Source organism: Sceloporus occidentalis, unplaced genomic scaffold, assembly GCF_023333645.1.
Source record: "Sceloporus occidentalis isolate IW3139 unplaced genomic scaffold, rSceOcc1.0.p SCAF_21, whole genome shotgun sequence".
NCBI lineage: Eukaryota > Metazoa > Chordata > Lepidosauria > Squamata > Phrynosomatidae > Sceloporus > Sceloporus occidentalis.
Window position 1 is genome coordinate 9,437,797 of NW_028317001.1, and position 24,519 is coordinate 9,462,315.

The 24,519-nt window shown below is 44.4% G+C and overlaps 1 protein-coding gene and 1 long non-coding RNA gene across 2 annotated transcripts; one reads left to right on the forward strand and one right to left on the reverse strand.

Annotated features, from left to right (window-relative positions):
* Nucleotides 1–1,542: 1,542 nt before the first annotated feature.
* On the forward strand, nucleotides 1,543–13,686 carry LOC149301565 (uncharacterized). The gene is made up of 4 exons (XM_089484046.1): nucleotides 1,543–1,720; nucleotides 2,014–2,180; nucleotides 8,725–8,845; nucleotides 11,924–13,686. Exons 2-4 carry the CDS (start codon nucleotides 2,106–2,108, stop codon nucleotides 13,159–13,161), a joined length of 1,434 nt encoding a protein of 477 aa, XP_089340172.1. The 5' UTR covers nucleotides 1,543–1,720; nucleotides 2,014–2,105; the 3' UTR covers nucleotides 13,162–13,686.
* Nucleotides 13,687–20,465: 6,779 nt separating this feature from the next.
* LOC149301566 (uncharacterized) lies at nucleotides 20,466–21,591 on the reverse strand. Its single transcript, XR_016272236.1, has 3 exons — nucleotides 21,515–21,591; nucleotides 21,334–21,399; nucleotides 20,466–21,212 (listed from the first exon to the last, which is right to left on the reverse strand). It is a non-coding gene; the product is annotated as an uncharacterized LOC149301566 (long non-coding RNA).
* Between the last annotated feature and the right edge of the window lie 2,928 nt (nucleotides 21,592–24,519).

Sequence of the window (24,519 nt, forward strand, 5' to 3'; positions counted from 1 at the left end):
GTAAATAGCAAACTTTCCCACTATCACCCCTTTTGTTCGTTCTGATCCTTGAAGCACTGAATAATAGGATAAGATTAGAAAATAAGATCAATGGAATAAAAATTAAAAACAATTGAGTTTAAAATGAGAGTCTTCTCAAACAACATTTGTATTCCCTGGAGAACCCAGAAAAGAGCATAAGAAAATTGATGGATGTAATAGTGGAATTGGAATATGTTTCAGGACTAAAAGGAAACAGAGACAAAACAACAATAATGACAAAAAATATGGGAGAAAGGAAGAGCAAATCCTGGAAGAAATTAGTGGATTGAAAGTGGGAAAGAAAGTTAAATATCTAGGAATAAATTTAACAAATAAAAACTCAGATCTATTTCACAATAACTATGAGACACATGGAAGGAAATCAGAAAAGACCTAGAAAAATGGGGGAAATTACACTTATCGCTATTAGGAAAAATGTCACTGATCCAAATGAGTTTCCTTCCTGAAAGACTGTTTCTGTTCCAAGCGATACCCATCATCCAGAATGAAAAACCCTTGAATCTATGGCAAAAGGAAATCTCAAAATGTATTTGGAATTAAAAAAGAGCTAGGATAAAAATGAAAATACTTTGTGATGACAAAAGTAGAGGAGGGCTGGGTTTACCCAACTTAAAACTTTATTATGCTGCTTGTTGTTTAGTTTGTATTAGAGAATGGGTTCTGTTAGAGAAAGAACAATTGTTATGTCTGGAGGGTAAACATTTAAGATTTGGGTGGCATGGATACCTAATTTACGGTAAAGAGAAAGTTCATAAAGAAAGCAGAAATCATTTAGTAAGAAAAGCTCTTTTGAAGATCTGGGGGAAAAACAAGTGTAGAATAAGCCCAAAAATACCTTTATGGTGTTTGCCACATGAGGCTCTTTTCGGGAGGAAAGGTATCCAGAAAACTAACTGGTTAAGATACAAGGATGTCCTGAAAGAATCGCAAGGAAAACTAGAGATCAAAACACAAGACGAACCTAAAGAATCTGGCCTAGATTGTCACTGGTCTCTTTATCGTCAAATGAGGGAGAGGTTTAAAATAGATGTGAAATTAGAAGGAATACAAAATGCAAAATGGGAATTGTGGAAGCCATGCTCCATGGTCATTCCATGCCTGATGAGAGTCTTGGGTGCGAGGCATTGGAGAAGCCTCCAGCTGTGTTTCTCTAGCCAGAAGCCAAAGGAAGGCCTTCTCCTCTGAGGGCCACTGGGGAGGTCAGGAGGTTTCAGCAGATGATGCGCTCATTTCACATCTAGCTACAGGGACATAGCCAGGGTCCTCTCCAATTCCCCATCCCCTGACCCCCCTCCACTCTCACAAGGCATGGAGTGTCAGGACCATGGTGAACAGGTCTCAGGAAATGACATGCATGTGGCCACTAGGTGGAGCTGTTGTGGAAGTCATTGACAGCTCTAGTGGCAGTTAGATGTGTCAGCATTTAAACAGAGCATCATTGGAATGTTGATGCAACTGTCACCTGTCATTCTCAACTGTCACTGAGGAAGAGTGAGACAGTGTGTGCCTCAGAGTGGGTTGTTACTGGTGTGGGTGGTGTCGATGTATATAGTGTTGTACACGCTGGAACTTCTTATATGAATAAAAGCCTTATCTGAGAGAAGATTACAGTGTCTCTTTGCTCACTGAGAAAGCGACAGGTGTTTCTTCAGCTCACAAGTTACTGACTACAGTCAAGGTGGAGAATCTGGCACCATATGTTAACATGTTGCCTCACATGCTGTGCAACATAGCAACGTCAAAAGCATTTTAACATGGAGTATCTGTTGTGTAGGGGAACTGCAGTGAATCCATGCTAGGTCCAGGGGGCTTTGTTTGGTGAAGAGGGAGGAAGGGGATACCCATCTCTGCATTGGCCCAAAGGAGGCATATGTCACCTGCGTATCTCACCAGCAGCATGCTGTTCTCTGTGTCTTTGAGTGATGCAGGATTTCTTGACAAACCATGCCTAACCCTAGTCTCTTTTCTCAGGAACTTCATCTCGGCCTCCTTGTACACAGCTTTAGGGTATATTTTGCTGGAAGAGACCCAAGTGCAGGGCCACCAGGACCCCTTCCCACCTAATGGCCAACACAGAGGCCAAGCAGAGAAAGTTGGGCTCAAAGAGAAAGAGGCTGTCGAAGTACAACAACTCTTTGGTGAGTTGCCATCCTGACTATTAGTTTCATTTGTGTCACTGCTGGGCCAGCTCATGAAAGCAAGTGGAGAGCATATTGTCCCAATTTGGCAGAGAAAGTCCTGGTTAATCCTCTGTTACCTCACTTTTTCAGGGGCTTTCAAAAATGTCCCAGTTTCTCTCTCCTCCTCCCACTTTCCCCTTCTCAGCTCACTTCAGTTCTTGGGTGCAATTGAGTTTGCAGCCCATAAACTCAAAAGTGGGGAGAGGAGAGGAAAGAAGGAGACAGGATATGGCTCTTCCCAGGAGACTGAAGCAAAAGCAAACTGCTGTGCCCTTCCTAGCTTGTGTGATCTTCCTCATAAACAACTTTGGCCATCCTCACCACCTTCTAGTGTTGCTTGTCCACATGTGTCTTGCTTTTCCTGTCTGTGAAATGTTGGGGGATATGGGAGACCGTCTCTGGATCTAAATTGGGGGTGGGCCCAGTGGCCCTCAAGTCCAGAGTGCTCCCCAGAACTGTTTTTTACAAATGACATTTGCCTCTGAAATTTGGCAAGAAATGGCTAAATACACCATAATTCTTTTGTGGGTAAATGTACTATATGTGTTGGGATAGTCAGTATCTGAATCCATCCTCAATATCCCAGCCATGGCCTAAATAATATTTTTTTATTATATTGTATATTATATTGAAAATATTTGAGTCAAACTGGATCTCAAAGGCAATACCTTTTTTGCATACGTCTGGTATGATGGACACAAATAGGACAAAATCTTTAATGAACATCTATTGAGGAAAACTGGCTAACTGTGAAAAAATGTTTTACATTGGACTTCCACTTTGGGTTTCCCCACAGGATGCTTTTTTAGGCCAATGGGGAAAAGATCAGAAATTGATTAGGTATAGAGACATATTAACTCATGATAATGAAGGAAATGTTATATTAAGATTAAAGGAAGAAATCATAACTAAAATAGGCCATATGAACTGGTTGAATTATATTCAACTTAAAGAAAGAATCATATAATCAAAGAATCGTAAAGTTGGAAGAGACCACAAGGGCCATCAAGTCCAACCCTCTGCTATGCAGGAATTCACAATCAAAGCATGCCCAACAGTAGGCAAAGGAATCTTGTGGCACCTTGAAACCAACTAAAAGGAAGAGATTGGCAACATGAACCTTCATGCCCTTGTGCCCAATTCATCATGTGCATTGTCACAATAGGTCTACCAAGCCAGATTTACAAAGGATAAGAGTTTATTTGGTTTTGAGAAAGAATATAATGAATATTAATGAAAGAAGATGAAAAAATATATTATGTAAAATATATAACATCTTACTGAAAAGATCCCTTGAAGAAGTGGAAATTAAAGATTCTATGATAAAATGGGCACAAGAATTGGGATACAATTTAGGCTTGGAAAAATGGGGAAAAGCTAGATTAAAAACAAAAAAAATTACTGTAGCACAAAAAATAAAAGAAATTTATTTGAAAGTTGTAAATAATAATAATAATAAATAAAATTTTTATTTATACCCCGCCCTTCCAAGTGATCAGGGCGGCTAACAAAATGCGCCGAAGCGCGCAGACAAAGTACAAAGTTAAAAACAGACACAATAATAACAATCCATAAAAACAATAAAAAACCCCCATTAGCCCAACCTCACGGCCACGAGAGAGGAGGGAGGCCCACAGGATGTTTTAGTCGGGGAATGCCTGATTAAATAGGAAGGTTTTTAAGCCCTTCCTAAATTGGGCCAGGGTGGTGGATGAGCGGAGCTCCGTGGGCAGCGTATTCCAGAGGGCTGGGGCAGCTGTGGAAAAGGATCTTCTGGCCGTAGCAGCCAACCTAGCCCCAGGCACCTTCAGGAGTTGCTGCCCGGATGTTCTGAGGGTGCGAGGCGGAATGTACGGGGAGAGGCGGTCCTTCAGGAATCCTGGACCCAAGCCATTTAGGGCTTTATAGGTAATAACCAACGCCTTATATTGTGCTCGGAAGCGAATGGGCAGCCAATGGAGATCTTTAAGCACGGGTGTTATATGGCTGGTCCTGGAAGCACCAGTGACCAGCCGTGCTGCCATGTTCTGCACCAGTTGCAGCTTCCGAGTTAGATATAAGGGTTGCCCCATGTAGAGTACATTACAGAAATCCAGTCTCGAAGTTACCAGAGCGTGTACAATAGTTTCAAGGTCCCTCTGGGCCAGGTATGGGCGCAGCTGGCGAATCAGCCGAAGCTGATGACAGGTGCTCTTGACTGTCGCATTCACCTGAGCCGTCAGGTGAAGGGAAGAGTCAAGAAGCACCCCCAGACTGCGCACGGAGTCCTTCACAGGGAGCGTGACCCCATTCAGGACAGGTGGAACCACCGTCATTCCTGGACCAGGGGAACCTATCACCAGTACCTCCGTCTTCTCTGGATTAAGTTTGAGTCGGTTTTCCCTCATCCAGCCCATTACTGACTCCAGACAGGCCACGAGGGAAGAGACGCCATCCCCGGTCACTGCATCAGTCGGAGACATAGAGAAAATAATTTGGGTGTCATCAGCGTACTGATAACCCCGCGCCCCATGTCTCCGGATGATCTCTCCCAGCGGTTTCATGTAAATGTTAAATAGCATGGGGGACAGAATGGCTCCTTGAGGGACCCCAGTTTTAAGGGCCCGCTCACTGGAGCACACGTCCCCCAGCTGCACCATCTGGGACCTCCCAGAGAGGTAGGAACGGAACCACTGGAGCGCAGTGCCCCCAATTCCCGCCTCAGCCAGGCGCCCCAGAAGGATACCATGGTCTATGGTATCGAAAGCCGCTGAGATGTCCAAGAGCACCAACAGGGACACGCTTCCCCTGTCAATGCCCAGACGGAGATCATCGACCAAGGCGACCATGGCCGTCTCAACCCCATGACCCGCCCGGAAGCCAGTTTGAAATGGGTCCAGATAATCCGTTTCATCCAAGACCGCCTGAAGCTGGATCGCAACCGCCCTCTCAATCACCTTCCCCAAGAATGGTAGCAGCGACACCGGCCGATAATTATTATGAACCAGGGGGTCAAGAGAGGGCTTTTTTAGGATCGGTCTTACTATGGCCAATTTAAGATCCGATGGAAATCGCCCATCCCTGAAAGATGTATTTATTATCCGGCGTAACAAAAGTGTCACTGCCGGTCCCCCCTGGGCCGCTAACCATGAGGGACAGGGATCAAGAGAGCAGGTTGTTTTCCGAACACTTCCGAGGATCTTGTCCACATCCTCGGTACTCACCGACTCAAACCGATCCAGAATAATACAATCTACGGAGGCTCCGGACACTTCTACCCTAGGTTCTGCCATAATGCCGGCGTTCAAACCTTCGCTTATACGAGAAGTTTTATCCACGAAAAAGTCATTAAACAAGTCACAGCAGGCCTTAGAAGGTTCAAGGATCTGGTTCAGGGCAGGAGGGAGCTGAGTTAGCTCCCTGACTACCCTGAACAACTCTGCTGGACGTGACTCCGCGGACGCAATGCGAGCAGCATAGAACGAATTCTTTGTTGCTCGTATTGCCTCTCCATAGTCCTCTAACAGTCGGTCTAGGAGAGTCTTGTCGCTTAAGCGAAGGTGTTTCCGCCAGCGGTACTCTAGCCGTCGCAGAGCCCGCTTCCTTGCCCGGAGATCTTCTGTATACCAGGGCTTACGTTTGGAAGCGGGCCTGAGAGGGCGCTTGGGAGCGATTCTGTGTATAGCCCCAGAAAGGCCGGCATTCCAGATGCCAGTAAGGGCGTCAACAGAGTCGTCGTCGTTTCCAGCCGTGAACCCCTCTAAGGCTTCCTGGAACCTCTCAGGTTCCATCAGCCTTCGAGGGTGGACCATCCTAACCGGTCCACCACCCCCAGGGGGGATCTGGGTGGACGCCTTGATTATCACCTCTACCAGGAAATGATCCGTCCATGACAAGGGGGAAATATCCGCTATTTCCACCCACGGATCTTCCGCCTCCGAACAGAAGACCAAATCGAGAGTATTACCCGCACAGTGCGTGGGACCCTGTATCAGCTGAGACAGGCCCATGGCCGCCATGGTCTCCATGAATTCCCGAGCCGCACCAGATGGAACGGAGCTGGCCGTGAGGGAGATGTTGAAGTCACCCAGGACAAGAAGCCTGGGCGTCTCCAACATCAGCTCAGCAACCAGCTGTGTCAGCTCGTTAAGGGAGTCCGCTAATGCACGGGGTGGCCGATACACTAACAGAATCCCTAGACTGTCCCTAGCCTTTAGGGTCAGGTAAATACACTCGATATAGGTGGTCTGTCGGAGATGGTTCCTGGTGAGGGACACGGTGTTCCTATGTACCAAGGCGACACCCCCCCCCCCGCCCACCTAACCTGCGCTGGTCCTTCACCGAGTACCCGGCAGGCAGGGCCTGAGCCCACACAGCATCCCCTTCAGGCCCCAGCCAGGTCTCGGTGATGCAAGCCAGGTCACACTTAGAGTCCTCCAGGAGGTCCTGGAGGATGTGGGTCTTGTTATTAATGGACCTGGCATTGCACAGGAGCAGCGACAGGGTTTGTGGCACGGCTGGAGAGACCCTCAGGTCCTTCAGGTTGGGAGGGGGACAGGAAGGCGAGATAGATATGGTGCATCTATCCCGCCTTCCCCTGGAACGGAAGTCCCTTCTCCCACCGCCATACCTCCCCCTGCCCCGCACAACCTCAATAGGGGCTCCGCCCACCAAGATGTTGTCCCCAGCCCAGGCATCCCCCGCATCTCTATCCCTCCCCCACCCTCCTATGGCTGTTAATGGAGCAGGGGCTAGCCACTGTAGGCATCCCCTGCTCCTAAGGCTATTCTAGCCTCCTGCATCCGCTGAGGGCTGCGCAACTGCGCAGATGCGCAGCGACGGAGGTTCCGAAGTCCGTAGGCGGCTCCCCAGGGGCGATGCGCAGCTGCGCACCTTCGCAGACCCCGGGAGGAAGCCGTCCGGCGAGGGCACAGTCCTAGCAGCAGCGTCGGCGGCGTCGGTGGCCACTAGTGCCAGGAGGCAGAGGGGGGCGTGTCCGGGAGGGCCGGTTTCCCGGCTTTTGTACCCGCTGCTCCCACCAGCGGGCTCCTCCCAGACTTCCCCCAGGTGTGTAAAATGCCCCCCGCTCGCACCTGGCCGCCAAACGCCAAGGCCAGGCCGAGTCCAGAGTCTTAAAGGAACCCCAGTGACGGAGGTTCCGAAGTCCGTAGGCGGCTCCCCAGGGGCGATGCGCAGCTGCGCACCTTCGCAGACCCCGGGAGGAAGCCGTCCGGCGAGGGCACAGTCCTAGCAGCAGCGTCGGCGGCGTCGGTGGCCACTAGTGCCAGGAGGCAGAGGGGGGCGTGTCCGGGAGGGCCGGTTTCCCGGCTTTTGTACCCGCTGCTCCCACCAGCGGGCTCCTCCCAGACTTCCCCCAGGTGTGTAAAATGCCCCCCGCTCGCACCTGGCCGCCAAACGCCAAGGCCAGGCCGAGTCCAGAGTCTTAAAGGAACCCCAGTGACGGAGGTTCCGAGGTCCGTAGGCGGCTCCCCAGGGGCGATGCGCAGCTGCGCACCTTCGCAGACCCCGGGAGGAAGCCGTCCGGCGAGGGCACAGTCCTAGCAGCAGCGTCGGCGGCGTCGGTGGCCACTAGTGCCAGGAGGCAGAGGGGGGCGTGTCCGGGAGGGCCGGTTTCCCGGCTTTTGTACCCGCTGCTCCCACCAGCGGGCTCCTCCCAGACTTCCCCCAGGTGTGTAAAATGCCCCCCGCTCGCACCTGGCCGCCAAACGCCAAGGCCAGGCCGAGTCCAGAGTCTTAAAGGAACCCCAGTGACGGAGGTTCCGAAGTCCGTAGGCGGCTCCCCAGGGGCGATGCGCAGCTGCGCACCTTCGCAGACCCCGGGAGGAAGCCGTCCGGCGAGGGCACAGTCCTAGCAGCAGCGTCGGCGGCGTCGGTGGCCACTAGTGCCAGGAGGCAGAGGGGGTATAAATAGATGGTATCAAACACCATGCTCACTAGAAAAAATTATAAATTAAAGGATAACCGGTGTTGGAGATGCCAAAAAGAAATAGGTACATATTTGCATATGTGGTGGCAATGCACACATATCAAGTCATTTTGGGTGAAGATTAATTAATTAATAAACAAGAAGGATATGGTTAAATGGGAAAAGGATTGGGAAGCTGTAAGACTTTGTTTAGCGGCTGCTCAGTAAGCAGAGGAACAAGAAACAAAACCTTTCTATTCATACCTAGAGACATGGGAATAAGATGTTGTTTTAAAAGATAAAATTATACAATTTCTTGTGGAAAGTTATCAGGTATAAGCGTAATATATAACAGATTTGTAGCTTGTTGATATACATTTTTATTTATCTTGTTGTAAACATGCAAGCTTTGTAAAAAAGATATATATATATTCATAAAATAAAAAAGGCAGTAGCTTTTTTCTTGCTAACAGAATTAAAAGTTTATTTCCTGGACTGAATTCTGAAGTGATGAAATACTAATATTTCGGATGCACCATGTGCTTTCCTCCCCTTTTGCTTAGACACTCTCTGAATGAAGGCTATTTTCTATTTCAGGTGACCTTTGCAGATGTGGCAGTATATTTCTCAGAGGATGAATGGAATCTGTTGACGAAGAAACAGAAACTGTTGTACAATTATGTAATGATGGACAATTACGAGAATGTGGCTTCTGTAGGTAAGGAACCTGAATCCATGGCTCTTTCTATAAAGACTGAGGGCCTTTTCATACTATATTATCATGTTGCTATGGTTCCACTAGAATGATAGAATCATAGAGTTGGAATAGACCACAAGGGCCATCCAGTTCAACCCCTTCTGCCATGCAGGAATACACATTCAAATCACCCCCAAGAGATGGCCATCCAGCCTCTCTTTAAAGACCTCCAAAGAAGAGGACTCCACCAAACTCGAAGGGAATATATTCCACTGTCAAAGAGCTCTTACTATCACGAAGTTCCTCCTAATGTTTAGGTGGAACCTGTTTCCCTGTGGCTTGCATCCATTGTAGTGTCAGGCCTCGCTTGTGGTGTCTCCTTTTTTCTGTAGCAACAAAAGGCAAGCCTTCTCCTTGCGCAACATGACACCCATTCAAATATTTAAACATGGATATCATATCCACTCTTTATCTTCTTTTCTCCAGGCTAAACATAACCAGCTCTCTAAGCCGTTCCTCATAAAGCTTGATGGTTTCCAGACCCTTCACCACTTTGGTTGCCCTCCTTTGGACATGCTCCAATTTGTCAACATCCTTTTTGAACTGTGGGCCTCAGAACTGGACACAGGATTATTCCAAGTGAGGCCTGACCAAAGCAGAATGGAGTGGCACTATTACTCACCTTGATGTACAAACTATTCTTGTATTGATGCAGCCTAGAATCGCATGGGCCTTTGTAGCTGCCGCATCACACTGTTGGCCCATGTTCAACTTCCGGTCTACTAGGAGTCTTAGATCCCTTTCAAGCGTATTTTAATTGTGATAGCAACATCCTGTAGAATATTTGAATCTGTAGTTCAGTGAGGTACTATTGCTCTCCAGTTTCTAAGGATTGTAAATACCCCATCCTAAACTTCCAATTCTAGGATTTTGTGGAAAGAAGCCATGGAGATTAATGCTTTACACACCCAAATTGTACTCAGCACATCCCTGAGCAAGTTTCCTACCTTTTTGGCTCCTCTTCCATCCTTTTAAGGCTCTGGAGAGCCTTCTTGGGGGAAAGCCCTTCCTTGGGCCTGCAATGGCTCAGAGAGGGCCCAACAGTGGCAAAATGGCCTCCACTTCCCCAAAAGGATGCTGTGGGATGTTGAGGGGCAAAATATTATTTCATTCCCCCCACCCAGCAATACAATGTGGGGTTGCCCCTGAGATCTCCTCCAAACCCCATCAGTAGTCCATGCCTGTCTTATAATGTTTTAAGGCTGCTCCCTGGTGCTTGACCCTCACCAAAATTGGAGTCCAGGTCCCAGCCCCCTTGCTCTGCCTTTGCCAATGAATTATTTATATATTGATTATCCTGCCTTTCTCAACAAATGAGCCCCAAAGTGTCCCTTTTAGGCATCACACTCTGTGGGTATGTGTCTGTGATAGAGAGACAGAGGGAAAGTGAAAAAGTGAGAACCAGTTCAGGTCCTTGTTTTCAAACATATTAAGGGGTTCCATTTAGAAATTATGAGCAATGTCTTTGAAGAGAGGAAAGGGCAACAGAAAAATTCCTTTTCTCTCATGTTTCTTTTCCAACCTGAGCTTGCTTAGCTCCATGGTTGATTCCAGAGGCTCTTTGTTACCCGAAATGATGGAGTCTGGGGAAGACACTCCCAAGTGCTATGCTTTTAGGGGAATTTCATACTTTGTTCAAAGGAGAGATTGAAACAACAGTGACCTCGGGAGTAATCCCCTTTCTGGACCCCCCTCTCCCCGGCGTTAGGTGAATTCTGTGTATTCTTGGGGCCAATTTAAATGAATGGGGCTCCACGCAGTGGCACGATTAACCCTTATGGGACACGCTGTCCCTTTTCCTAGTGTGGCTTTTAGTGTATGCTGAAATCTGCATAAGGAGTGCCCGCGTTTCACACAGGTGCACTGTACATGCATGCACAGACAATAATAATAATAATAATAATAATAATAATAATAATGTGTTTTATTTATATACCACTATTCCAAAGATCATAGCGGTGAACAGCAAGTAAGCTAATTAGCTAGTAAGCTAATTTGCCCCCAACAGTCTGGGTACTCATTTTAGCTCCCTCCTCGGAAGGATGCAAACCTGAGTCGAGCTTGGGCCCTTTTGCTGGTCTTGAACTCGCAACCTTGTGGTTTCAAGTGAATGGCTGCAGTACAGGCATTGAACCACTGTGCCACCAGGGCTCATATAAGGTTTAAATCACTTTAGAATGTTTCCTGGGTGGGGAAAATATGATCCAAAATCAAATTGAATGCAATGGGTGATTGGTGCAAATGCCTAGACATACTGGATTAGCATACTGGTCCTCAGGTCCTTGTTGGCTCTGAATTCCAGTCCCATTCACAAGCCAATGTATAGCGCTTGTGAACACGATGCTCCCAGATGCAGCTCAACAATAACATAGCACAGTATGGAAACGAATTTCCAGATACAGGTATTAGCAATGCACTGACTACTTTTCACAATTAAAAATAAGTCACAGACACAGTTGATTTCATCCGAATCTTTGGAGGTTCTCTATCTTGAGTTGCAAAATAATAAAAATATTTGCAAGCTCTCCTCTCAGACTTCCATCATGTTCACCATCTCTTCTATAAACAACTCCAATCCAGTCCTCTCCACAGCAATCCACACGTGAGCTGTATACTGTATTGGTTGTCATTCATCTCCTGGTGCCACACAGCATGAAGCATCCGCTGCAGTTAGCTTGCATCATGCCATGTGCTCAGACACAGCACTCTCTGGCCGTCTCACAGGAAATGATGCCATTTTTCAATCAAAATATTTTACACACGTTTAAAAGAATCTTTATTCAACAGTCTGTAGGACTATCTGCTTCTATTGATTACCTCAAGATAGTTCCCCCACAATCTCTTCTTTGCCAGCTCCTGTGAGTAAAGATATAATCGTTTCATGGATTTGAGGCATCTGCAACAGGGTCATGCTCAGATCACCCACTCCAACTTTACTAATTTAATATCAATTAGGAAAGTGTGAATGTAGGGCTATATCTTGGGCTAACACCTTTCTCTCTTAACTCTGATATTCAGTATTATTTTCCTTCTTTACAGAAGAACTTGTCAGTCATGAGAGAGTCCACACATCAGAGAAGCCATACAACTGCCAGAATTGTGGGCAACATTTTGCGTACAAGTCGATCCTTGTCATGCATCGGAGAATCCACACCGGAGAGAAGCCATACAAATGCCAGTATTGTGGGAAATGTTTTTATTTAAAGTCAAAACTAGTGACACATCAGAGAGTCCACACAAGAGAGAAGCCATACAAATGCCAGTATTGTGGGAAATGTTTTTCTTTGAAGGGACACTTAGTGAGACATCAGAGAATCCACACAGGAGAGAAGCCATACAAATGCCAGCACTGTGGGAAATGTTTTTCTTGGAGGTTAAGCCTAGTGACACATCAGAGAATCCACACAGGAGAGAAGCCATACAAATGCCAGCATTGTGGGAACTGTTTTTCACAGCACTCAAACCTAGTGAAACACCAGAGAATCCATACAGGAGAGAAGCCATACAAATGCCAGTATTGTGGGAACTGTTTTTCTCTGCAGTCAAACCTAGTGACACACCAGAGAATCCACACAGGAGAGAAGCCATACAAATGCCAGCATTGTGGAAAATGCTTTTCTTCGAAGAGAGACTTAGTGAGACACCAGAGAGTCCACACAGGAGAGAAGCCATACAAATGCCAGCATTGTGGGAACTGTTTTTCACAGCACTCAAACCTACTGACACACCAGAGAATCCACACAGGAGAGAAGCCATACAAATGCCAGTATTGTGGGAACTGTTTTTCTCGGCAGTCAAACCTAGTGACACACCAGAGAATCCACACAGGAGAGAAGCCATACAAATGCCAGCATTGTGGAAAATGCTTTTCTTCGAAGAGAGACTTAGTGAGACACCAGAGAATCCACATAGGAGAGAAGCCATACAAATGCCAGTATTGTGGGAACTGTTTTTCTCGGCAGTCAAACCTAGTGACACACCAGAGAGTTCACACAGGAGAGAAGCCATACAAATGCCAGCATTGTGGAAAATGCTTTTCTTCGAAGAGAGACTTAGTGAGACACCAGAGAGTCCACACAGGAGAGAAGCCATACAAATGCCAGCATTGTGGGAACTGTTTTTCACAGCACTCAAACCTACTGACACACCAGAGAATCCACACAGGAGAGAAGCCATACAAATGCCAGCATTGTGGGAAATGCTTTTCTTGGAGGTCAGGCCTATTCCGTCACCAGAGAGGCCACACAGGAGAGGAGCCACACAAATCCAACCAGTGAACGAACATTATTTTTGTAAAGAAGGAATACAAAAATATTTCTTCAATCCAGCGGTGCTAAAAGGCCCTTATGATTTTATATGTACAAATTTTATGTCCATATGTCTGTTTATGTTTTAAAGTTATGTTTTGTTAAGTTTAGTTTTTAATTGCTACTAGTAAAGATAATTGCTTTGGGTTATAAGTTTGGCAGGGGATTGTGGGTCGTGGTTTAGGTTAGTTAGATGGGGGCTGGGATTTGTTGCAGCTAGCTAGAATAGCAATGATAGCATTCAGAACTTGTGGGATTTTAGCCCAAGAAAGTTGGGGACCGGTAGTAACACAAAGGGAGCTAGCTTCTTCGAATGTCTGGGGTAGGGAGAAATCGTGCGGGTGAAAAGGATGGCAAAGTGGGGCTGGTTAATAGTGAGGGATAGATGGTGGGAATTGTAGGTGGGGGCTAGGTTTGGTAGAAGGTGGAGTTTTAGGTTTTGGGGTTTCAATATATTCTTTGGCTTGGGAGGGCAGTTGTGGCTTAAAAACTGAATTTCTGACTATGTGTTCTCAATAAAGTTCTTTGCTATTTCAACACACTGGACTTGTGAATTTGCACAAAACTGACCCTTTCTTTTGTCCTCAGTCCTCAGCTCCATTCCCAGCCATAAGAACAGCAGAGGCAAACATCTATATATATCTATATACCTACAGTATACACAGAGAGACTATTTCCAAAGCAGAACCTTTCTTTCCTGCCTTTTCTGGGCTCCATTGCGGCCTCTTCAAAATCTCCTCAAAAGAAGGAAGGAAGGAAGGAAGGAAGGAAGGAAGGAAGGAAGGAAGGAAGGGGGGCTGCTGAACCCCTGGCGAACTCCTTTCCTTCCCTCAAAAGCCGACAGTGGAATAAAGAGCAGCAGCAGGAATGATTTGATAAATAAGCAAGGCAATATGATTAAATTAAAAAGTTAGAAGAAATAAGAGAAGAAGGTAAAGAATGTAATTGGTTTATTTTCAGGCAAATAAGAGAGAGATTTTCGTTGGATATGAAAACATACAGAAATACTAGGAAATGTGCTTTCTATTGGGAAAGGTTCACTTGTGGGGAGAGTGTATAAAATCCTGTTAAAACATGAGATGGAATCTGAAGTGGTTAAAGAAAACATGGTTCAATGGCCAAGAAAACAGGACACAATATTGAGATGGAAGAATGGGAGTTAACCTGGAAAAGGAGGATAAAATACACCGCTTCCCAAGCCCTAAGGGAAAACTACTACAAAATATTTTTATATAGTATTTGAAACCTGAAAATATGCATAAAATCTAAGACTTGTTCTGATGGGTGCTGGATGTGCGGAAATGTAAAGGGAACATTTTTCCATCTCTGCTGGTCCTGTGTAAAAGTGAAAGATTACTGGAATACATTGTATAACAAGACTGGTAGAAGAATTGGACAAAGTGATGGACTATATCAAAAAGATAGAAGATTTAAGGAGCACCTGTTTTCAGCTTCGGCTGATTCGCCAGCTGCGTCCCTTCCTGGACCGGAGGCACCTTGAAACGGTAGTACATGCTCTGGTAACCTCTCGTTTGGACTTCTGCAATGCGCTCTACATGGGGCAGCCCTTGTACCATACCCGGAAGCTACAATTAGTGCAGAATATGGCAGCTAGGCTGGTTACTGGCATACCCAGAGCCAGGCACATAACACCAGTGCTTAAGGATCTGCACTGGCTGCCGATTCACTTCCGGGCGCAATACAAGGTGCTGGTTATCACCTATAAAGCCCTAAATGGTTTGGGCCCAGGATACCTTGAGGACCGCCTCTCCCCATACAATCCGCCCCGCGCTCTCAGAACATCTGGGCAGCAGTTATTGAGGGTCCCAGGGGCCAGACTAGTCTCCACATCTAGGAGAGCTTTCACCATCTTGGCCCCGACCCTCTGGAATTCTCTGCCCTTTGAGCTCCGCTCGGCCACCTCCCTGGCCCAGTTTAAAAAGGGGCTTAAAACTTTTTTGTTTAAATCGGCATTTCCCGACACAAGCCCCAATTAGCTCTCCCCCCCCCCCCCCCAGGCCAGCAGTGTCAAGCTGGCTTGATTGTTTTAATATGTTGTAATTTTAATTTTAATGTAATTTGTAATTTGTTGTATTGTTTTGATGTTTTTATGATGTTGTACACCGCCCTGATTGTATAGAAGGGTGGTATAGAAATAAAAATTTTATTATTATTTTATTTATTTATTTATTATTAAGGGGATTCATAGAATCATAGACTTGGAAGAGACCCCAAGGGCCTTGATCCAGTCCAACCCCATTCTGCCATGCAGGAACTCTCAATCAAAGCATCCCTGACAGATGGTCATCCAGCCTCTGTTTGAAGACCTCCAAGGAAGGAGACTCCACTACACTCCGAGGAAGGAGTGTCTTCCACTATCGGACAGAGCTTACTGTCAGAAAGTTCCTCCTAATGTTGAGCTGGAATATCTTTTCCTGTAGCTTGTATCCATTGTTCTGGGTCCTAGTATCTGGAGCAGCAGAAAACAAGTTTGCTCCCTCCTCAATATGGCATCCCTTCAAGTATTTAAACAGGGCTATCATATCACCTCTTAACTTCTATTGATGCAGCCTAAAATAGCATTCCCTTTTTAGCTGCCGCATTGCATTGTCAACTCATATTCAATTTGTTGTCTACTTGGACTCCTAGATCTGACCTGACTTGCCTTGTAAAATTCATTGCATGGCTCTCACTAGAGACAAAGGTCTGTGTCCCATTATATCCAACCTCCTTAGTGGCTTCCATCTTAGTGGGACAGTGAATCCATGTTGGTTTTAATCTTGACTGTCCAAGGCATTGAATTTATTGGGGGGAAGACAGTTCAGTAAAAAGTTTGGGGTGGATTTAATGCTCCCCTGGCCTGACCTCCATTGCTTTAAGGATAAATTCTCAGTGGGGAGGAATAACTAACTCTCTTTCCAAGACAGCCAGATGCAAACCTGCTGCCCAACTCTAAAACACCATGGAAAGCGCATGAGGCTTCTTCTGTACCTTGTCAGTTAGTTCCAGATCTTCATCTGATTCTATGAGATCCATGTTCCTGTAGCCATGCCAGTAAGATCCCAGTGGCAAATGTGAGTCATCTTCCAATCCGCATTCAACATCCAAATGGGCTGCTTTGACTCCGTAGGTCAGAGAAAACCTGTCCATTTGAACAAAGAGTAGAAAGATGAGCTGGTGCCCCTTTTCCATATTGCGGCTTTTCTCCTAAGGCCAAGAACCTCTTGCATAAAAGTGTCCCAGACTCACTTGGCTCCCTTCCTCTGGGTCCGAAAGAATTGTCTGGTTCAGAATCGCCGTCTCTTCTTCATTTCGCATGATGCCTTTCTCATTCATCTTAAGGCCAGACAATTTTGTGGAGGGACCTTTCTTCTTTCCAAGTCCTTTGTCTGGAGAAGATTTTTTTTTAAAAAGTATAAGAACAGTCTAACAAATAAATACAATTTTACCTCAGCAAATTAAGTGAAACTCAGAAGAAGCATCATAGGATCTATCAGGAAGAACTCTCTTCATCATGTAAACCTTTAACAGGTTCGCTAGTGGTCAAGTTGAAGGCAGTTCTTCATTGGTCTGTGTTCAAAGGAGGTTTGTCATAGGCCATCTCCACCATAAAACTGTGGATGAAAAAGCCCACCAGCCTCTATGCCTAGAAAAGAAATTGAGGGCACCTTCCTGGTAGGATTTTTCTTGAACTGCCTCCCAAATAATATGTCTTCTGCGAAAGATTACAAGCCTTGTGTTTCTTAAGGAGCAAAGCTGTGACTAAACATGGCCATGAAAGAGGTTCATACATTTCTAAATGGGGTTGAGAAAGTGGAAGGAGACACAGGAGATTATCGCACTGCGTTCTGAGAACGTTCCATATCATCACGTGATGAGAACGTTCCTGGAACGGATATTACCGCATTAGCAATCAAAACGTGATGAGAACGTGATCAGAACGGCAGTTTACCGCACTGCGATTCCTTTCTTGAAACCGTTCTCAGAACGGTTTGCTATAGCGCATGCGTATTAGATCTTGGGGGCGGTGTACCAATGACGTCACCACTCGGTGGTTGTTTTTAACCGGAAGTCGTCCGGTGACTTCCTTGTGGGGTGTAAAGATGGCGTCGGAGAAAGCATTTTTTGATCTTGTGAGCATGGTAGAGAAAGAAGAAGAGCGAAGAAGGAGAAGAATGAGTCGCATTGCTAAATCACTGGTCCTCATTTCGCGCCGGAGGGCTGCTCTGAGTAAGATTGCAGTTATGGCTGCCAGCGGCAATCTAGATATATCCAGTTGTCTGGCATGGATGGCGACCTGGCCTCGCATCCCACGTTGGTGGCAGCAACCCCGGGAGCGGACTAACTGGTGGAGTGACGAAGTCCTCCAGAGATGGGATAACGACATGTGGGTTTCTAACTTCCGCATGTCTAAAGAAACCCTTTTTGATCTGGCCAGCATCTTGAGACCAGAGCTGGAGCGTGGGGAGTCTAGATTCCGGAGTCCTATCCCGGTGGAGAAGAGAGTGGCCCTAACTATTTGGTGGCTCTCAAGCCCCCTGATGTATAGGAAGGTGGCTTCCCGTTTCGAGGTTGGAGCATCCACAGCTGCAGAAATCGCCATCGAGGTGTGCCTTGCCATGGAGAAGCTGCTGCTGAGGAAAACTATCCAGCTTGGAAACTACCACACGGTGTGTATCAATATTACTTTTAAACCTAAGACTTCTGGGTGCAAATGCATTAATGCATATCTAAAGATATATAGGTTTTGCTTATGTAATACCATTAAGATATGTTTACATCCTGCCTTTTCCTTGTTTGGGAAAAAAAGAAAGGCTTTAAATTACCTTTGCAATTATGGGGGTGGGTTAATGGTCCTGGGCTTGGGGCATGGATTTAAAAGGTGCATCTCTGCTGCTGGCTTCTCTGTTATCCAGCTGTGCTGGGGGGTGGTCCTAGGCTTGGAGCATGCACTTCGGAGGTGCATCTCTGCTGCTGGCCTCTCTCTTATCCAGCTGTGCTGGGGGGGTGGTCCTAGGCTTGGAGCATGCACTTTGGAGGTGCATCTCTGCTGCTGGCCTCTCTCTTATCCAGCTGTGCTGGGGGGGTGGTCCTGGGCTTGGAGCATGCACTTCGGAGGTGCATCTCTGCTGCTGGCTTCTCTCTTATCCAGCTGTGCTGGGGGGGGGTGGTCCTAGGCTTGGAGCATGCACTTCGGAGGTGCATCTCTGCTGCTGGCCTCTCTCTTATCCAGCTGTGCTGGGGGGGTGGTCCTAGGCTTGGAGCATGCACTTCGGAGGTGCATCTCTGCTGCTGGCCTCTCTCTTATCCAGCTGTGCTGTTGTGGTTTGCAATTCTGAAAAAATGTATGTTGATATATTTGTAAGAGTTGATATGTGAACAAGTAACATCTGGATTCCCCTTCAGTGTGTTCTAGGTATATATATAAACCATAATAATTTCTATTGTCCTTTTTATGCTTTTGTCTCTTTGATCCCAGTTTCATATACCAAAAAATAATAATAATAATGCATCATCTGATATGAAATATGTTAACCCACTTTCTTGATATCCCAAATTTATTATACCTTTGCCTTTTTTCAGATTATGGATGGATTTCAGAGACTCGGATTCCCACACTGCATAGGAGCTATTGATGGCACTCATATTTCTGTTTGCCCACCGCTGGGACGCAGAGAGGAATACATCAACCGCAAGCAGGGATTTTCAATTGTTCTGCAAGCAACTACAGATCACAGTGGGAGGTTTATTGACATTGAAGTAGGGAATTGTGGGAGATCTCATGACAGCCACATATTTACCAATTCCGCTATATGTCAAGTGATGGATGAAGGCTGTTTTGTGCCCGGAAATCCCACCCTTCATGTCCACGATGTAGCCATTCCACCACTGATTATAGGGGATGGTGCCTACCCAATCAGGAAATGGCTCATGACACCATATCGTGGAGAATTAACACCTGACAAACTTGCTTATAACACCGCCCATTGCAAGGCAAGATGCGTGGTGGAGAGGTCTTTTTCGCGATTGAAATCTAGGTGGGGGTGTCTGTCTGGTAGACTAACTGTGAAAGAGGAAAATTTCATCTCTGTTGTCACAGCATGTGCCATACTGCACAATATTTGCGAGACGAGGGGAGAAGTGCTTGATCCCGATGTAGAGCCACCTGCGAAAATTGTCCTCCCCGCTTTAGCGAATAACATCAGAGGACACTCTACAAATCACAAAAAAGAGGGTCAAACTGTTAGATCTGCAGTAACTAACATTATTTTGGGTCGTTAACACCAGAAACTGACATTATTTGATGTTTCATAACATCACCTCAGTTATGGCAACAGCATTGATCTGATCAAAACGTTTCTTCTTGGTTTACCTTTGTATCAATCTATAAATGTTGATATACATGTGTTTGACAACATGTCATGTACAACATGTGAATAACTTTACCAGACGGCAATGTTGAATCACGGTTGTTTAGATTCTTTTTTCTGTTAACTTTTTTTTTCCAATCAGGTTCTGCTAGTGGTGTTTATATTATTGTGGGGTATAAATACCCGACTGTTATAGATTAGCTTCATGGTTTACCCAAATTTTGGAAATCTATTTTGAAGTGTTATACAATTGCTATATTGATGTTTCAAATATCCTTTTTTGGGAATATAGGAAAACAATGGTGTAAAAATGGCTTGTTTATATTACATTTATATTAATACATCATGGTTCCTACCATTGCAATGTTACACTGTGAAGACATTAAGGATAATACCAAACTTGAAAACCAAAAGGAAGGCTGTTCTAGAAACCATTGCTGAATAATGTTGCTATTGTTGTGGAAATGTTTAGGTATATTAAGGACGGTAGACCAATTTCTGAGAACACAGCTGTATTTTATCAACAATATAACTTAACATTTTAAAACACGATTAAATATCCTTTTTCTTTTGGAAAAAAACCGTCTGGTGGCTTGTTTTCCATTATGTCAACAAAGCATGCATTTATATACACTGTATATACATTAGGTGAGAACATATCCATATACACATGGTGACATACAAAACTTTTCCTTAACATGAAAATGAAATTTTACTGTGGTTCAAGGAGAAATGGTTTAAGTCCCTCTTTATCGGTCACAAAGGGCACGTAACAGGGTAAACATAGAATGCTGAAACATATCTGAGGTTTCAAAACAGAACCTTTTCCCTATATGTTTCCCTTATGGGGAAAATTTTTTTTTTTCTTGATTATCCTCCCAGTACGAGAACTGCATGGTTTATCTTGGTTTTGAACAGGTGCAACTGCGCCTTGCAAGGAAGATGTTCCTGCATTGTTCACACATTGCACGGTTCCAATGCAGCCTTCATTTTCTGGGGGATCAGTGACTGCAACAACATTCTGAACATCCCTGTTGATGTTCTCTACTGTGTTGTCATCATCATGTCTAATTTCACTACTAGGAGTGACAGGACAACCATCAGGAGCATAAGCAGGAGGAAGTTCATCAAAGAGTTCAGGGGAATTGTTCCCTTGACGTTTCCCACCAAAATCCGATGTGGATGGTTGCTCCTGGAAATCTGTAAAGACAGCTGGGCCTGGTGTTGAAGGAGGAATATCACACGGAGATGCCCTGAATGATGTGTGCATAGTTCCTCGGGCGACAGTATCATGTTGCCCCGTTGGAAGTGCACATTCATGATCTACTTTCCTCCGGTACAGTTCAGTCATGGTCTCCATGTACTGCAACATTCTCTGTCTGTCCTGTGCACTTCTCCTTACATCTTCCTCCATAATATTTACAAGTTCCATTTCTGTCCTCCTACAGTCTTTCATGCTGTCGTGTACAATTTCCATGAACCGTTCCTGTGTTCTCCGGGTAAGTTGGGCCTCTCGACTTGCACTCTGCATTATAGTGCGCGCAATATGTTCTCCTCTTCTGGCGCGACGATTCCTGTTCCTGTTTGAACGCAGTCTTGTTCCAGGAGACAGCAATACATTGGGTGGTTCGTCCTCTGGATCGTTACGTACTGAAATTTAAAAATTAGTGAAAATAGATTAAGCCCACAGGAAGGAAATTTATTTCTTATGGTAGCATCATGTAAAGGGTTGTAGACAAGGAATTTTCTTAGAAAAGCAGATGCTACCTACCATTGCTTGTACCGCTTGTATCATCTGCACGTCTTTCCAAGTCACCCAATTGTTCTCCAGTCGCACCTTCAAAGTGGAGCATTAAACACCAACGTTATTTCTTTTGAACACATATACAGGTTCACAATATTTATGAAGAAAACAGAGATCCAGAAATTGACAAAAATTTATATATGACTACCTGCTATTTGCGTAGGTCCACTTTCCAAAATTGTGAAAGGTATCGTAATGACTGTGTCATCGAGACAAGTGTCATCAGAATCTGAAAAATTCAAGGGGAAAAAAAGAGTAAAGCCTTTGTCATTTTAACAAAATAATGTTGTCACGCACATAGCAGAAATCTTCAGGCATTACAGATGGGCTACTTGCCTTCATCACTGTCTTGTCTGGTAGTTGTTTCTTGGGTGCTTCCTTCGCCTGTGTTAGCCATGGAGGTGGATGTGGTTTCTTGAATCACACTTGTGGTTTCACCCTCCCTTTCAAAATCAAGACTTCGGGATAACCTATGAGGGGTGATGCTAACATCCCCATGAAAGATTTCCTCTAGTTCCCTATAAAAGGGACATGTAATAGGGTTGCTTCCACTTCTCTGATTATGTTTCACAACCTTTCTATACCCAAATCTCAATTTTTTGGATTTGCTTCTGCATTCCTCGGCAGATCTGACATGGTTCCTCTTTGCCATTTCATCAGATACAACTTTAAATTTATCCAAATTTCTGTAATTCTTTCTTAATTTGGTCTGCAATTTTTGTTCTTTCCATATTTCCAATAAGGCCAAAACTTCATTGGCACTCCACACCCTCCCCCTTGCTTGTGCGGAGGCACTGCTTTCGGTCACTGCATGGCTATCCATGGCTTTCCTAATTACAGAAAGTATAAAATAATACTGTCTGCAATTTAATTATAGAGGTTGTGAAATAAACTTCTGCGTTAGCACTTAGCTGCTGCTGCTGGCTCTCTGCACTCCCAAACTCCCGGCACTGCAGTAAAAGCACTAGAGGGCGCAAGTCTAGTTTTGGCGCCAAGAATCCCTGCACAGTGATGACGTTGCAAATCCCTCTTCCCGCTGGACATTTCGGAGTGGCCGAAGTTATTGGGAAGCAGTGATGGCGCGTAGTAAGGGTTCCAAATGGGTAAATAAGGAGATTGATCTGCTCCTGAGAAGTGTTAGGGGGAGCGGAAAATTAAAGACGCTCATGAGGTCCCGTTCTATACCCATTCTACCTGTACATAGAGAGCTAGTAGCGCAATTAAACATGCATGGCTACAACCGCACCGTGAAGAGGTTTTCCTACAGTTCAAAAAGACGCGTGATACATTTTTGGACAGTCTGAATAGTTTTGGGCCATCACCCCCCAAAGAAAAACAACCACCCTTTTTCCACCTAATGAAAGAGCTGTGGCTTATGGCCGGGAACCATGGCTCCCAGGAAAAAAATCCCTCGGGTAAGTTTGTAGCTTTACAAGTAAAGGCTCCCTGTTGCATAGTATGCCATGGAATTCTTCCAGTGTTGTAGCCATAAGTTGCTAAAGACAGTCATTATATCAATATCATATTAGGCTACTTCCCTTATCAGCTTCCAAAAGAAAACAACACTAAAATGGACTACCAGCCCTGAGGTCGCCATACTTTTCCAACATAGGAAGGGATAGATGGGTGTACATATGGAGGATAAATATATTAGACAACAGCATTGCCACTCTGTTTTCTTACTTTTTCTAACTGCAAAAAGATGGAGAAATTTTAATGTCCAACATTTTTAGTTATATTATTGACCTGCAGTTTTCCTAGAGTATTCTTACTATGATCGATGCACAATTTCTGATGTAGTTATCTCTTTAATTTTTTATATGGATCAAAATGCAGATACTATTGATGAACCTTGATCTAGTGGAATCAAATCGGGGCCGTCGGGAATCCTTTCGGCAAGTGACATCTTGCCAGAACCCCAAAATCTTGGACCCAGCTATATATCAGAACTTCAAAAGTCAGGTGAATTTAACTAAATATGCATTGTCTTTTTCAAAATAGAGTGGTGGTCATATAAGGATTAAGGTTTATATTACTAACATGCATCTATATACCAAATAACTGAATATCACAAAAACTGTACTTTCAAGACAGTTAGTAATAAGAAATATACGAACATATGGTGTTAAACAGAGAATACATTGCAATAATCTGTCTTATTAAAAGCTTTTTGTATATATCTTTTGTCTGTACAGTGCAATCTTCCTTGAAAATCCAGGAAAATATCAACAGAAAAATTGTGAAAGTACTACTGAGAATGAATGGAAGATTAAAGAAAATCGAGAATATAGTTGCATTGCATCTGAAAAAAAACATCTACCACTTAAATGTATTCAGACATGTTATTATAACTCCATTGGTATTGAAAACATGTTTACAGGTTGGATACAGTACTTTGAGATACAGTTGACCATAGATCCCACATTTAAATTCAGATAAGATAAAGTTCCATACACTAATCTAAGAATAACAGTACAGCTTACCTGGGATCAACATAGTTAATTTTCATTAACAGTACCTCAACTTAAAAATTCAGTACTGTAAGGTTAATATTATTTTCTTGTTTACAACCATGTCAACATGTACATGGTGAAGTGCACTGACAATGTATAAAAATGAATCTTGATTTCTAGACTGCATGTCTGTACTGTTCAAATAAGGACCATTAAGATGGCTCTTATTTAGATATCCAACAACATGCATCGATGATAACGATTTTTTGGTTGTCTTTTTTTTAAAGGGTATTTCTGATTTTTTGTTTAAACCTTTTTTTTGACTTGCATCCAAAGTTGGATATGTTACAAGTATGTTGTTCCAAGGGAACCAGACTTTATATTTAACAAGTATGATTCCCCAATTTCTGGGTAATCGTTTGTTATTACAGATTGAGAAGATTGTTTTGTTATATTGCGTCACAGTGTAATAAATGCAATTTATAAATAATAACTCGCATCTGTTACCATGCTTAACAGTAGTGTCCTTTACTTCTATATAGAAATACCTGTTCAGACTGCCAGAGTGATAATTTCTTGAATACCATGCCACCAAGTATAGGAAATACACACAGCCAAGAGCATCAAAGGAACATAGTTTGATAAAGATAATAATAATAATAATAATAATAATAATAATAATAAATTTTTTATTTATATA